We start from the raw sequence: 13,572 nt of genomic DNA on the forward strand, positions 1-13,572 counted from the left end.
TGTAGCACTAATACAGGCTGCTCTACCGCCCTGAGGACTGTAGCACTAATACAGGCTGCTCTACCACCCTGAGGGACTGTAGCACTAATACAGGCTGCTCTACCGCCCTGAGGACTGTAGCACTAATACAGGCTGCTCTACCACCCTGAGGGACTGTAGCACTAATACAGGCTGCTCTACCACCCTGAGGGACTGTAGCACTAATACAGGCTGCTCTACCGCCTCAGGGACTGTAGCACTAATACAGGCTGCTCTACCGCCTCAGGGACTGTAGCACTAATACAGGCTTGATTAAAGAAAAGTTCTGATTCCTACAACAAACAATACAAAGAAGTAAATACCTTGTTTTAATCAAATACTAACTGGGTTTGTTCCTCACACAGATCCGTCCTCATGAGGAACTTGTTTGTTTAGTTGAACGATGCGTTCTAACGATGATGCGCTCTAAATATGCGTTCCTCCTCCTGCAGCGACACCGGCCAGCGCTGTCCCGTGGACAACGAGATGCTCTCAGAGGAGCAGCTCTTTCCTGATAACTTTGCCAAAAGGGAGATCCTGTCCCTCACGGTTCGCTGTCCCAACGCCGGCTGCAAACACAAGATGGAGCTCAGGCACCTGGAGGTAGAAACGCTGAACCAGTCTGAACCAGTATGAACCAGTATGAACCAGTCTGAACCAGTATGAACCAGTCTGAACCAGTCTGAACCAGTATGAACCAGTATGAACCAGTATGAACGCGTAGCGTCTGCTGAAGTGACAACAAGCTGGTGTACACATGAGTTAAGAGAGGGAGCAGAACAGAGCTAGCTTTTACTAAAAGAAAGGGAAGACAAGCTTTGATTGGTCAGAGAGAAGCCTGGAGCGGCTCATTCAGACCTAATGTCAACCAATAGAAAAGCTCTCATGCCAAGGCATGTGCAGGCACTCTCGTATTCCCACAGCGCCTTTCACTCTAATAGCTGACTGATGGCTTTATCATTTCTAACTAATTACACTCGAATAATGGGGCTCCACTCTTGCCTGCAGCACGTTTTTTAAGCAGACAAGAATATCTTCTCGAAACAGTGATGTTGTGTTTTGGAGCAGTCTAGTCCAACAGCTGACCTGGTGTCCTCCATGCGCCCCCCAGACCCACGTGGGCCAGTGTCCCTTCGCCACCCTGCTGTGCCCCCACTGCCAGCAGGCCGTGCTGAAGAGCAGCTTGGAGGAGCACGCCACGCTGCAGTGCCTCCGGCGCCTGGTCTCCTGCCCTGACTGCGTGGCCAGCTTCGTCTACGAGGAGCAGCAGGTAGAGCCTCTCACCCCCTGCTGCCGGGCCGTTGGACCAAAACTCAGATCTCCATATCTTGTGTTTGAATGGCGATAGACGATATTATAACGATATTTTGAACAAAACGGGTAAAGTGTGTAGTTTTAACTTAACGCCACAAGTATTCACCATCAACCATTTATTTAGGTTTAGGTTTTGTTTTTTTGCACAACGAAGCACAGCTGTGCTTTAACAAGTTATTTAAGGGATAATGTATAGAACGCCGGTCATTACCTGGAAAATAAGCCCCGACAGGGCGAACAGGGCTTCGCAGGGGCTTATTTTCGATAATGACCGGCGACGTTCTATACATTATCCCGCTTATTACACGGCTACTGCCAAAACAACAATAACTTTACATGGTGTGTCTTTTTACAATTTATTTGTTACCAGCATTCGTAGTGTTGATCGAAATAGTCTGCCCCAAAGACGAGAGAGAGAGAGAGAGAGAGAGAGAGAGAGAGAGAGAGAGAGAGAGAGAGAGAGAGAGAGAGAGAGAGAGAGAGAGAGAGAGAGAGAGAGAGAGAGAGAGAGAGAGAGAGAGAGAGAGAGAGAGAGAGAGACCGCCCTCCCTACTGGCCTGCTGCCTTCAGGCCAGTAGGGCCCTCACATCCACTCACACCCTGCTGCCTTCAGGCCAGTAGGGCCCTCACATCCACTCACACCCTGCTGCCTTCAGGCCAGTAGGGCCCTCACATCCACTCACACCCTGCTGCCTTCAAGGACAGTAGGGCCCTCACATCCACTCAATGACAGCGGAGAGGAGTTCTGGAAGTCAGCAGCCTGATGTATTGACTCATTGATTGATGTGTAATGAAAGGTGCTCCCCTGAGCCTCCGGTCTCCTTCTTGTCTTCCAGCTTCACGAGCTGCAGTGTCCATTCGCCAACGTGAAGTGCCAGTACTGTGGGCTGGAGCTCATCAGGGACCAGGTGGGTGGGGCTGAATGGAGAAGTAGCGTTCCATCCACGTGAGACACATGCTGAGTTATAACAGACGGAGGAGGCCTAATGGGAGCTGCTCAGACGCCTGAGGGGAAACCATGGCTGCCTGCTTCATGGACCATCAGTGGCCCATCCCTGTAATGTGGTGGATGTGTGCACGCTCCAGTGACTGATGTCCTCTTTTGCAGATGGAGTCTCACTGTGACACCGACTGTCCCAAAGCGCCCATCGCCTGCACCTTCAGCACCTTCGGCTGCCAGGAGCGGGTAAGAAGCAGACCTCAGGGTGCAGCCTCATGACGCGCTGTGATTGGTTCCTCAGCCTCATGACGCGCTGTGATTGGTCCCTCAGATGCAGCGGCACAACCTGGCGCAGCACACGCAGGAGTTCACCCAGATGCACATGCGCTACATGGCCGAGTTTGTGCGCAGCATGAGCCTGGGCGAGACCGCGCCCAAATCGCTGTGGCTGCCGGGGGCGTCCTGCTCGTCCTCAGAGGACCAGGGGGCGGCGGGGCCCCCCCCGGGCCCCTGCGGCCCCCGGGGGTCCTCCATGTGGAGCGGGGCTAGCGGCGCCGCCTCCTGCCAGAGCAGCGAGGTCAGCCAGACGCTGCGGGAGATGGACGGACGCCTGGTGACACAGGACCACCAGCTGAGAGAGCTGGTCATCGGGAAGGAGACGCAGGTAACCCTAGCCCCTCAGAGCAGGTAACCCTAGCCCCTCAGAGCAGGTAACCCTAGCCCCTCAGAGCAGGTAACCCTAGCCCCTCAGAGCAGGTAACCCTAGCCCAACATAGAGCAGGTAACCCTAGAACCTCAGAGCAGGTAACCCTAGCCCACCAGAGCAGGTAACCCTAGCCCCTCAGAGCAGGTAACCCTAGCCCCTCAGAGCAGGTAACCCTAGCCCCTCAGAGCAGGTAACCCTAGCCCCTCAGAGCAGGTAACCCTAGCCCACCAGAGCAGGTAACCCTAGCCCCTCAGAGCAGGTAACCCTAGCCCACCAGAGCAGGTAACCCTAGCCCCTCAGAGCAGGTAACCCTAGCCCCTCAGAGCAGGTAACCCTAGCCCCTCAGAGCAGGTGCAGCCTCAGACGGCTCCAGTCTGACGGCCCTGGTGTGCGCCCCCTGCAGGGCGGGCAGCTGGCGGAGATGCGTCGGCGGGTGGCGGTGCTGGAGGAGACGGTGAAGGAGCTGGAGGCGCAGCAGTGCCAGGGGATCTTCGTGTGGCGGCTGCGGGGGTTCTCGGCGCTGCTGCGGAACCAGGAGCAGGGGGTGGCGGTGGTGGAACACAGCCCCTGCTTCTACACGGGCCGGCCCGGCTACAAGCTCTGCCTCCGGCTGCACCTGCAGGCGCCCAACGCCCCGCGCTGCTCCAACTTCATCTCCCTGTTCGTGCACACCATGCAGGGGGTGTACGACGCCCAGCTGAGCTGGCCCTTCCAGGGCACCATCCGGCTGGCGGTGCTGGACCAGGGCGCCGAGGGCCAGCACCACATGGAGGAGATGGACACCAAGCCCGACCTGCAGGCCTTCCAGAGGCCCACCATCGCGCGCAACCCCAAGGGCTTCGGCTACGTCACCTTCCTGCACCTCAACCAGCTGCAGCAGCGCGCCTACGTCAAGGACGACACCCTGATGGTGCGCTGCGAGGTCGGGCTGCGCTTCGACGCCGTGCTGCGCCGCGAGGGCGCCGCCATGACCCCCCGGGGCCCCGAGGACCCCCCGGGGCCCCGGGACGTCTAGGGGCCCCGAGGACGCCCAGGGGGCCCGGGACGTTTAGGGGCCCCGAGGACGCCAAAGGGGCTCTGGGGGGTCTAGGGGCCCCGGGACGTGTAGGGGCCCAGAGGACGTGTAGGGGCCCCGAGGACGTCTAGGGGCTCAGGGGGGGGGGGCCCTCAGAGGGACTCAGGGGCCCTCAGAGGGACTCAGGGGCCCAGACGAGGCCCAGAGGGGTTCAGGGCGACGGGATTGTTCACATTCTCTAGGCTGTTATGAAATTGTGGGATTTTGTTATTTTATTCTTTTATATTTTCAATTTCTTTGACTACTTTCACGGCTCAGTAATTAGGAGTTAGTTCCTCTAATTTCAAACCTTCCTTTGGCTATAAAATTATTCACCTATAGTCAGATACAAGAAGGTGATGTAATCATGTATTCATCTGTCATATAAGAGCTGTGTGTGCCTTGTTATTGCTACTGCACACACACACACACACACACACACACGAGCGCGCGCACACGCACAAAGCCTGGCATCCTGAACCCATCCGAGAAAAACACAATTTCTTTGTGCTGCTTATTTTCAGTCACGTATCATGACACTCTGCTTACGGTTCTGGACACTTCAATGTCACTACACTTTGAGATGCGCTAACGGGAACTGGTTTGCCGTGTTGGTTAACATTACATTGAGTCTGTACAGACATGCCGACTAGCGGTATAACAACACGATTGGTCAGAAGACTTGGTTGTTGGTAAATGCTAGATCAAGAACAAACAAAATGATGGGTTTCTACAACAATAGTTTTGATTTCTGGTCTTGTTAAGCTTTATGGTCATCTACATATCTTCAGAGCTGTTTTCTATTAGTTCAGGTATTGTGGAAGAGATTTATTCAACTCAAATCTCAAAAGTGTAAATTGTTAGGGAATAACGGAAGGTAAGAGCATCTCACTCCAACTCTGAGGTCAAAGAAGCGTTTGTGACTCAGACCAAGAAGAGACTGAAGAGAGAGAATCATACTTATTATCTAGAATGTGCGACTTTTATTATATAAGAGTGATGTTCCTTCTGGACCTTCTTCTGAACACTGCCCACCTCTGGCAGAAGATCACCTGTAGGCCAGATCTCCTATTCTTGTTTCAGCCATGTTTTATGGTTTATTACACTTTGTAATCCACTGTTTTACCAAGACATTATCAACACACTTTTTTTTCGATAAACCAATAATGCTTTTGGACATTTTGTTTACAGAAAACGACTGCATATTTAGTGCCTTCATCCGCTGGTTGTGTGTTGTGGAGCAGCACTGTGTGTTTGTGGAGCTGTGTGTTTGTGGTGGATGATGAGACTCAGACTTGGAGAAGACGCGCAGTCGAACCCCAGGAGGTGGTCGGCCACCCAACCTGCCCATGGCGGCCAGTGGACCACCATATGATGATGATTTGTTTGTGCTTTGTTGCTTTTAATCATCAGCTGTCAACCCATTCTCGCAGCTCCATGTTAAGAAGGCCAACTTTTTGATTCTGATGAATCCAAGCCACAGGATGAATCATCTTTTTTTGACCACAGCTTTGAAAAATCACAGTTGACATTGTGCTAATAAAAGAAAAACTGAATAATAAACAACTAGTGTAGTGAAAACATTTTAATCGTGTCTCTGCTAAGGTGGGTCTTCACCTCAAGTGAAAGGGAAAAGCTTTGAAACATTTGGTACTGACTCAATTTAAAAGTGTTGAGTTTTCTAAAGTATTGTATTTGTCTTTATCTGAATTGATATCCTGTATGGAAATGAGCAAACGCACGTTGGATCTCCTGGTGTCCTTCCATCTAGCGCTTCTCCTCATCGATGTACGGGAACTTCTTGTTGGCCCCGTAGCCCTGCTGTCTGGCCCGGGGCCCGGCGGCCTCGGCCTCCTCCTCTCCAGCGGCCTGGGGCCGGCCTCTGCCCCCCCCCACCTGGGCTCCTGACAACGACACTGCAGCGGCAACAACGGCCATAGTTAGCACCTGCTTTAGTTCTAGATGTAGGGCATTTAGGAGACGCTTTATCCAAAACAAGCTACAATAACATCAGTCAGGAGGAGGTGGAACAGCTCATGGCCGTCGGTTCAGTCAGCGGGTTCAGAGAAACAAGTGTCAGGTGAGAGTATGGTACTGGTGAGCAGCCGGTCTCCCAGTAGGTTAGGTCAGTATGGTACTGGTGAGCAGCCGGTCTCCCAGTAGGTTAGGTCAGTGTGGTACTGGTTATCAGTTGGTCTCCCAGTAGGTTAGGTCAGTGTGGTTCTGGTTATCAGCCGGTCTCCTAGTAGGTTAGGTCAGTATGGTACTGGTTATCAGCTGGTCTCCCAGTAGGTTAGGTCAGTATGGTACTGGTTATCAGCTGGTCTCCCAGTAGATTAGCTCAGTATGGTACTGGTTATCAGCCGGTCTCCCAGTAGGTTAGGTCAGTGTGGTACTGGTTATCAGCTGGTCTCCCAGTAGGTTAGGTCAGTGTGGTACTGGTTATCAGCCGGTCTCCTAGTAGGTTAGGTCAGTATGGTACTGGTTATCAGCTGGTCTCCCAGTAGGTTAGGTCAGTATGGTACTGGTGAGCAGCCGGTCTCCCAGTAGGTTAGGTCAGTATGGTACTGGTTATCAGCCGGTCTCCCAGTAGGTTAGGTCAGTATGGTACTGGTTATCAGCCGGTCTCCCAGTAGGTTAGGTCAGTATGGTACTGGTTATCAGCCGGTCTCCCAGTAGGTTAGGTCAGTATGGTACTGGTTATCAGCCGGTCTCCCAGTAGGTTAGGTCAGTATGGTACTGGTGAGCAGCTGGTCTCCCAGTAGGTTAGGTCAGTATGGAACTGGTTATCAGCCGGTCTCCCAGTAGGTTAGGTCAGTATGGTACTGGTGAGCAGCCGGTCTCCCAGTAGGTTAGGTCAGTATGGTACTGGTGAGGAGGACTGACTCACTGGGAGACTTGGGGGCGTCCCGGCCACACTTCAGGGTGCTCTGAGCGAAGCACTCGGCCAACCAGGACAGAACCTCACCGCAGTACCGCACCTGGAGGACAGAGAACACTGAACCCCAGAACACTGAACCCCAGAACACTGAACCCCAGAACACTGAACCCCAGAGAACACTGAACCCCAGAGAACACTGAACCCCAGAGAACACTGAACCCCAGAGAACACTGAACCCCAGAGAACACTGAACCCCAGAGAACACTGAACCCCAGAGAACACTGAACCCCAGAACACTGAACCCCAGAGAACACTGAACCCCAGAGAACACTGAACCCCAGAGAACACTGAACCCCAGAGAACACTGAACCCCAGAGAACACTGAACCCCAGAGAACACTGAACACTGAACCCCAGAAAACACTGAACCCCAGAGAACACTGAACCCCAGAGAACACTGAACCCCAGAGGCTCCGCTACCTGTGGGCGAACAGCCCCGCCCCCCCGGGGCCCCTTCAGTCCGGAGGTTGGACTGAACAGCCCCCCCCCCCGGGGCCCCTTCAGTCCGGAGGTTGGACAGAACAGCCCCCCCCCTGGGACCCCTTCAGTCTGGAGCTTCCTCTCACCTGGGCTTCAACGCTCACCATCCTCTTCTCCTGGTCCTTGAAGCCCCCGGCCATCCTCAGCAGGCTCTGCACCCTGAGGGGCAGGTCACAGGTCAGAGGTCAAAGGTCAGAGGGACAGGCCTCAGGTCAGGAGGTGGTTGGAGGAGGTGGTGTTAGGTGGAGGAGGAGGTGGTTTTAGGTGGAGGAGGAGGTGGTGTTAGGTGGAGGAGGAGGTGGTGCTAGGTGGAGGTGGTGGTGTTAGGTGGAGGTGGTGGTGTTAGGTGGAGGAGGAGGTGGTGTTAGGTGGAGGTGGTGGTGCTAGGTGGAGGAGGAGGTGGAGGAGGTGGTGATAGGTGGAGGAGGAGGTGGCGTTAAGTGGAGGTGGTGGTGCTAGGTGGAGGAGGAGGAGGTGGTGTTAGGTGGAGGTGGTGTTGCTAGGTGGAGGAGAGGGTGGTGTTAGGTGGAGGTGGTGGTGCTAGGTGGAGGAGGTGGTGGTGCTAGGTGGAGGAGGAGGTGGTGTTAGGTGGAGGTGGTGTTGCTAGGTGGAGGAGAGGGTGGTGTTAGGTGGAGGTGGTGGTGCTAGGTGGAGGAGGAGGTGGTGCTAGGTGGAGGAGGTGGTGTTAGGTGGAGGAGGAGGTGGTGTTAGGTGGAGGAGGAGGTGGTGTTAGGTGGAGGAGGTGGTGTTAGGTGGAGGAGGAGGTGGTGTTAGGTGGAGGAGGAGGTGGTGTTAAGTGGAGGAGGAGGTGGTGTTAGGTGGAGGTGGTGGTGCTAGGTGGAGGAGGAGGTGGTGTTAGGTGGAGGAGGTGGTGTTATGTGGAGGAGGTGGTGTTGGGTGGAGGAGGAGGTGGTGTTAGGTGGAGGAGGAGGTGGTGTTAGGTGGAGGTGGTGGTGCTAGGTGGAGGAGGAGGTGGTGTGAGGTGGAGGTGGTGTTAGGTGGAGGAGGTGGTGTTGGGTGGAGGAGGAGGTGGTGTTAGGTGGAGGAGGAGGTGGTGTTAGGTGGAGGTGGTGGTGCTAGGTGGAGGAGGAGGTGGTGTTAGGTGGAGGTGGTGGTGCTAGGTGGAGGAGGAGGTGGTGTTAGGTGGAGGTGGTGGTGCTAGGTGGAGGAGGAGGTGGTGTTAGGTGGAGGTGGTGGTGCTAGGTGGAGGAGGAGGTGGTGTGAGGTGGAGGTGGAGGTGTTGTTAGGTGGAGGAGGAGGTGTTGTTAGGTGGAGGTGTTGGGTGGAGGAGGAGGAGCAGCATTACTTGGAGGAGGTGCTCCTGAGCCGCTCCTCGCTGCTCTCCAGCAGTCGGCACTCCTGGTGGGCGAGGTAGTTCTCCTTCTGGACCGTCTCCCAGGTCATCAGCCGCTGGTCCAGGCCGGCCGAAGCTCCCTCTCTGGGGGAGAGAGGGGGAGAGGGGGAGAGGGGGAGGGGGGGGAGAGAGAGGGTGTTGTTGAAGGTGAGCCCACAGGGGGCGCTACAGGGACTGGTTCTCTGAACGCAGCGTGTTGAAGGTGGGCCACCAGGGGGCGCTACAGGGACTGGTTCTCTGAACGCAGCGTGTTGAAGGTGGGCCACCAGGGGGCGCTACAGGGACTGGTTCTCTAAACGCAGCGTGTTGAAGGTGGGCCACCAGGGGGCGCTACAGGGACTGGTTCTCTAAACGCAGCGTGTTGAAGGAGGGCCACCAGGGGGCGCTACAGGGACTGGTTCTCTGAACGCAGTGTGTATAAGGTGGGCCACCAGGGGGCGCTACAGGGACTGGTTCTCTGAACGCAGCGTGTTGAAGGTGGGCCACCGGGGGGCGCTACAGGGACTGGTTCTCTGAACTCAGCGTGTTCAAGGAGGGCCACCAGGGGGCGCTACAGGGACTGGTTCTCTGAACGCAGCGTGTATAAGGTGCGCCACCAGGGGGCGCTACAGGGACTGGTTCTCTGAACGCAGCGTGTTGAAGGAGGGCCACCAGGGGGCGCTACAGGGACTGGTTCTCTGAACGCAGCGTGTATAAGGTGGGCCACCAGGGGGCGCTACAGGGACTGGTTCTCTAAACGCAGCGTGTATAAGGTGGGCCACCAGGGGGGCTCCAGGGACTGGTTCTCTAAACGCAGCGTGTTGAAGGAGGGCCACCAGGGGGCGCTCCAGGGACTGGTTCTCTAAACGCAGCGTGTTGAAGGAGGGCCACCAGGGGGCGCTACAGGGACTGGTTCTCTAAACGCAGCGTGTATAAGGTAGGCCACCAGGGGGCGCTCCAGGGACTGGTTCTCTAAACGCAGCGTGTATAAGGTGGGCCACCAGGGGGCGCTCCAGGGACTGGTTCTCTGAACGCAGCGCGTTGAAGGAGGGCCACCAGGGGGCGCTACAGGGACTGGTTCTCTGAACGCAGCAGGTATAAGGTGCGCCACCAGGGGGCGCTACAGGGACTGGTTCTCTGAACGCAGCGTGTATAAGGTGGGCCACCAGGGGGCGCTACAGGGACTGGTTCTCTGAACGCAGCGTGTTGAAGGAGGGCCACCAGGGGGCGCTACAGGGACTGGTTCTCTGAACGCAGCGTGTATAAGGTGCGCCACCAGGGGGCGCTACAGGGACTGGTTCTCTGAACGCAGCGTGTATAAGGTGGGCCACCAGGGGGCGCTACAGGGACTGGTTCTCTGAACGCAGCGTGTATAAGGTGGGCCACCAGGGGGCGCTACAGGGACTGGTTCTCTGAACGCAGCGTGTATAAGGTGCGCCACCAGGGCGTGCTCCAGGCGCCTCTCGTACCCAGGTGCTCCTGCTTGGGCTCGGTCCTCTTCACCACGCTGAGCAGCAGCTGGGACAGGTGGCTGATGATGATGAAGGGCGGGGCCAGCGCAGGCCGGCTGTGGTACTCCACGATCAGGTGGTAGCGCTGGTACTTCCAGTAGATGTCGGTGTGCTCCTGCACCACCTGGAAGGTGTAGCTAGGGGGAGAGGAGGGTGGAGCGTTCAGAGGTCAGTATCATAGATGGTACACACGGTGGAGGGAATGGTTCCAGACACTTAATGCAGGTTCAAGCTACTACCCTGCAGGTCACACTAAAGCCCAGTTCAGACCAAAGATTCACCTTGCAACGGCTTGCAACTTGCAACTCCTTGCGACTCCTTGCGACAAGACGGGCTGCGACGTTCTAAAACTGGGCCGTTCACACTGGCTGCAACGCGCTACAACGGGCTGCGACGCTAGGTGGTTTCCATAGCAACTGTGAACGCTCTGGCACAGCTGAGAGCCGTAACATCATCATTTGCATAGGTTAGGTAAGATTAGTTAGGTTTGCGATTAGTTAGGGTTGCAATTAGTTACAACCCTAACTAATCTGCATTGGAGTAAATAGCTGGAGCTTACAGTTAGTTTAGATGACCCGTTGTTGGATACATTGCATTTTCCGTTAGTTGAATTTCAGTTTGATCTGTCTTTGTTCACCATCGGCTCAACTACTACTTGGAGATGGATAACTTAATTATAAACAGGCCTAATTATGTTAGTGAGAGTGAAATGGTCGCAGTTTTTGCTGTGGCTTTAATCATGAAAAGGGGAAGACGGCGAGTTATAAAGCCAAGAATATGGAGCTGCAGTTGGGTACTTCAGCGGCAGAAACAGGGTGCCTACGGCAATCTGTGTAGAGAGCTGGAAGTCGGGGATATCGACCAACGTCGTATAGGACAGGTTGATCCTCCAGCAACCGAATTAAGTTCTCCTCCCTCTCCTCGGACCAGAAGTCTGCCATCTTCGGGTCTTTTTATGCTGGAGTGGACAGTACGGTACCGGGACAGAGTAAGGCCGTGACGTACAAGTTGTTCTGTGCTGTGATTGGCTGAAGAGGAATAGTTAAATCGCCGCGTTCTAAAACTGGACCTTGCGATTTGACATGTTCAATCTCCGGCGACTCCTTGCAACGCCTTGCGACGCCTTGCAACTCCTTGCAACGGCTTGCAACGACCCGTTCACACCGCCCCTGTGACGTTCTAAAACCGTCTCGTTGCAAGCCGTTGCAAGGTGAATCTTTGGTCTGAATTGGGCTTAACACTACGACCAATCAGAAGAATGGGCAAGGGTCCGCCGATGTGATTGGTTAATGGTCTGGGCTAGGGGAATCGGGGAGTGAGTATTTTTCTCGTTCCCCGTGAGTCGCTGAGCAAATTCAAATCTGCCCTCGTGAGAACTCTGCATTTCCAGGGTATATGTACATAATACATAACGGCAAAACGATTCTACCATCAATTATAATTTAAAGCCGACTAAATCTTTGATCTGAACCTTCTTCACCATTGAAGGGAAGCAGAGGGCTGTTTCTGGACATGTCTTCCCTCTCCACGGCCACGGGAACGCCTGCTCTGGTCTCTCTGACCCTCGCTCACGCGTGGTCTAGTAAACATCTGGCGTGCGTTGACGGTTTGACCGCCGGGGTGGGCGCGGCTGACCTGAACATGGCGATGAGGAGGTTGAGCAGGAGCACGTTGGTGACCAGGAGGAAGATGACCAGCAGCAGGATGACCAGCCAGTTGGCGTAGATGTTGGGGCAGGGCGGCAGGGTGCCCATGATGATCTCCTCGGGGACGTCGGTGCAGTTGATGTCCGGCATGCGGGCCGCTGCCCTCGTCAACACCGGGGGGGGGGGGGGGACAAGAACCAGCGTTAGTGGAGCCGTCCCCAGGGGGCGCTGAGCGTTAGTGGAGCCGTCCCCAGGGGGCGCTGAGCGTTGGTGGAGCCGTCCCCAGGGGGCGCTGAGCGTTAGTGGAGCCGTCCCCAGGGGGCGCTGAGCGTTAGTGGAGCCGTCCCCAGGGGGCGCTGAGCGTTAGTGGAAGCCGTCCCCAGGGGGCGCTGAGCGTTAGTGGAGCCGTCCCCAGGGGGCGCTGAGCGTTAGTGGAGCCGTCCCCAGGGGGCGCTGAGCGTTAGTGGAGCCGTCCCCAGGGGGCGCTGAGCGTTAGTGGAGCCGGTCCCCAGGGGGCGCTGAGCGTTAGTGGAGCCGTCCCCAGGGGGGCGCTGAGCGTTGGTGGAGCCGTCCCCAGGGGGCGCTGAGCGTTAGTGGAGCCGTCCCCAGGGGGCGCTGAGCGTTAGTGGAGCCGTCCCCAGGGGGCGCTGAGCGTTAGTGGAGCCGTCCCCAGGGGGCGCTGAGCGTTGGTGGAGCCGTCCCCAGGGGGCGCTGAGCGTTAGTGGAGCCGTCCCCAGGGGGCGCTGAGCGTTAGTGGAGCCGTCCCCAGGGGGCGCTGAGCGTTAGTGGAGCCGTCCCCAGGGGGCGCTGAGCGTTGGTGGAGCCGTCCCCAGGGGGCGCTGAGCGTTAGTGGAGCCGTCCCCAGGGGGCGATGCCAGCACTAATGAGGGTCTGCCTCTCAGGGCCCGGGGGGGGGGTCCTATCTGCACTCGTCATAGAGCAGCAGACAGCTAGCATCAGCAGCAGCGGTGGTGTTGTGACTCCTGGCCTACGAGGACAGCTCAGTGAAAGGCTCTGTCATCCCCTAACACCATCATCGCCTTACAGCAGCTGGGACCTTTCATCTTCATTTGAGATAGGAGAAAATGTCCGCCCATCCATCTAGAGGGATGGATGGGCGGCCGGACAGAGAGAGATATCCCTGAGGCCGCAGCAGGAACCTCCTTCCTCAGGGAGTAATGGAGAATCCATTCTCATCCGGCGGGGCCTCACCATCTATCTCCTCCAAGGGGATCTGTCCGAAGATGTGGAGGTAGGGGCGGTACAGAGCCCGGCGGAACACCCAGTCGATGCGGGGGTCGTTAGGGTGCAGCAGGGCCTGGGTGGCCACGCCATACGCTATCATCCACACGCTCAGGAAGAAGAGGAAGAAGAACACATCCTTCATCTGGAGACACGGAGACAGAGATGGGGCTTCAGAGGCTGGAGGTGTGAGGGTCTGTCTGGGTCTGTAACTCTCCTCACTCTGCTTGTGTTTTATAAACTAGGTAGCACTCAATACTAAGATATTAAAATACACAGGTTCATATATTCATGTTTTCTTTTTAAACATGTGCAAGGTACAGTGAGTAGGGTGGCCATGCCACTGCCATTCATAAACATAACATAACATAATGAACTGATACCTGCC

The 13,572-nt window shown here is 55.9% G+C and overlaps 2 protein-coding genes across 7 annotated transcripts in view; one reads left to right on the forward strand and one right to left on the reverse strand.

Annotated features, from left to right (window-relative positions):
- Positions 1–6,106, forward strand: part of traf6 (TNF receptor-associated factor 6) — a 21,788-nt gene extending 15,682 nt beyond the window's left edge. For 3 of the 6 annotated variants that reach the window (XM_056607469.1, XM_056607468.1, XM_056607470.1), the window contains 6 exons: positions 471–621; positions 1,130–1,288; positions 2,169–2,240; positions 2,441–2,518; positions 2,604–2,936; positions 3,382–6,106. In XM_056607469.1, the coding sequence (XP_056463444.1) occupies positions 471–621; positions 1,130–1,288; positions 2,169–2,240; positions 2,441–2,518; positions 2,604–2,936; positions 3,382–3,993 (1,405 nt within the window). In that variant the 3' untranslated portion in view covers positions 3,994–6,106. The remainder of the gene's footprint in view (positions 1–470; positions 622–1,129; positions 1,289–2,168; positions 2,241–2,440; positions 2,519–2,603; positions 2,937–3,381) is intronic. The other 3 variants (XM_056607466.1, XM_056607465.1, XM_056607467.1) reach the window with 1 other exon arrangement.
- The window catches only part of trpm5 (transient receptor potential cation channel, subfamily M, member 5), a 28,789-nt gene continuing 20,761 nt past the window's right edge, over positions 5,545–13,572 (reverse strand). The window contains exons 14-20 of the mRNA XM_056607985.1: positions 13,155–13,329; positions 11,932–12,100; positions 10,255–10,433; positions 8,759–8,888; positions 7,539–7,611; positions 6,923–7,013; positions 5,545–5,948 (exon numbers count right to left, since the gene is read on the reverse strand). Coding sequence (XP_056463960.1) covers positions 5,800–5,948; positions 6,923–7,013; positions 7,539–7,611; positions 8,759–8,888; positions 10,255–10,433; positions 11,932–12,100; positions 13,155–13,329 — 966 coding nt within the window. The 3' untranslated portion in view covers positions 5,545–5,799. The remainder of the gene's footprint in view (positions 5,949–6,922; positions 7,014–7,538; positions 7,612–8,758; positions 8,889–10,254; positions 10,434–11,931; positions 12,101–13,154; positions 13,330–13,572) is intronic.

Source organism: Gadus chalcogrammus, chromosome 14, assembly GCF_026213295.1.
Source record: "Gadus chalcogrammus isolate NIFS_2021 chromosome 14, NIFS_Gcha_1.0, whole genome shotgun sequence".
NCBI lineage: Eukaryota > Metazoa > Chordata > Actinopteri > Gadiformes > Gadidae > Gadus > Gadus chalcogrammus.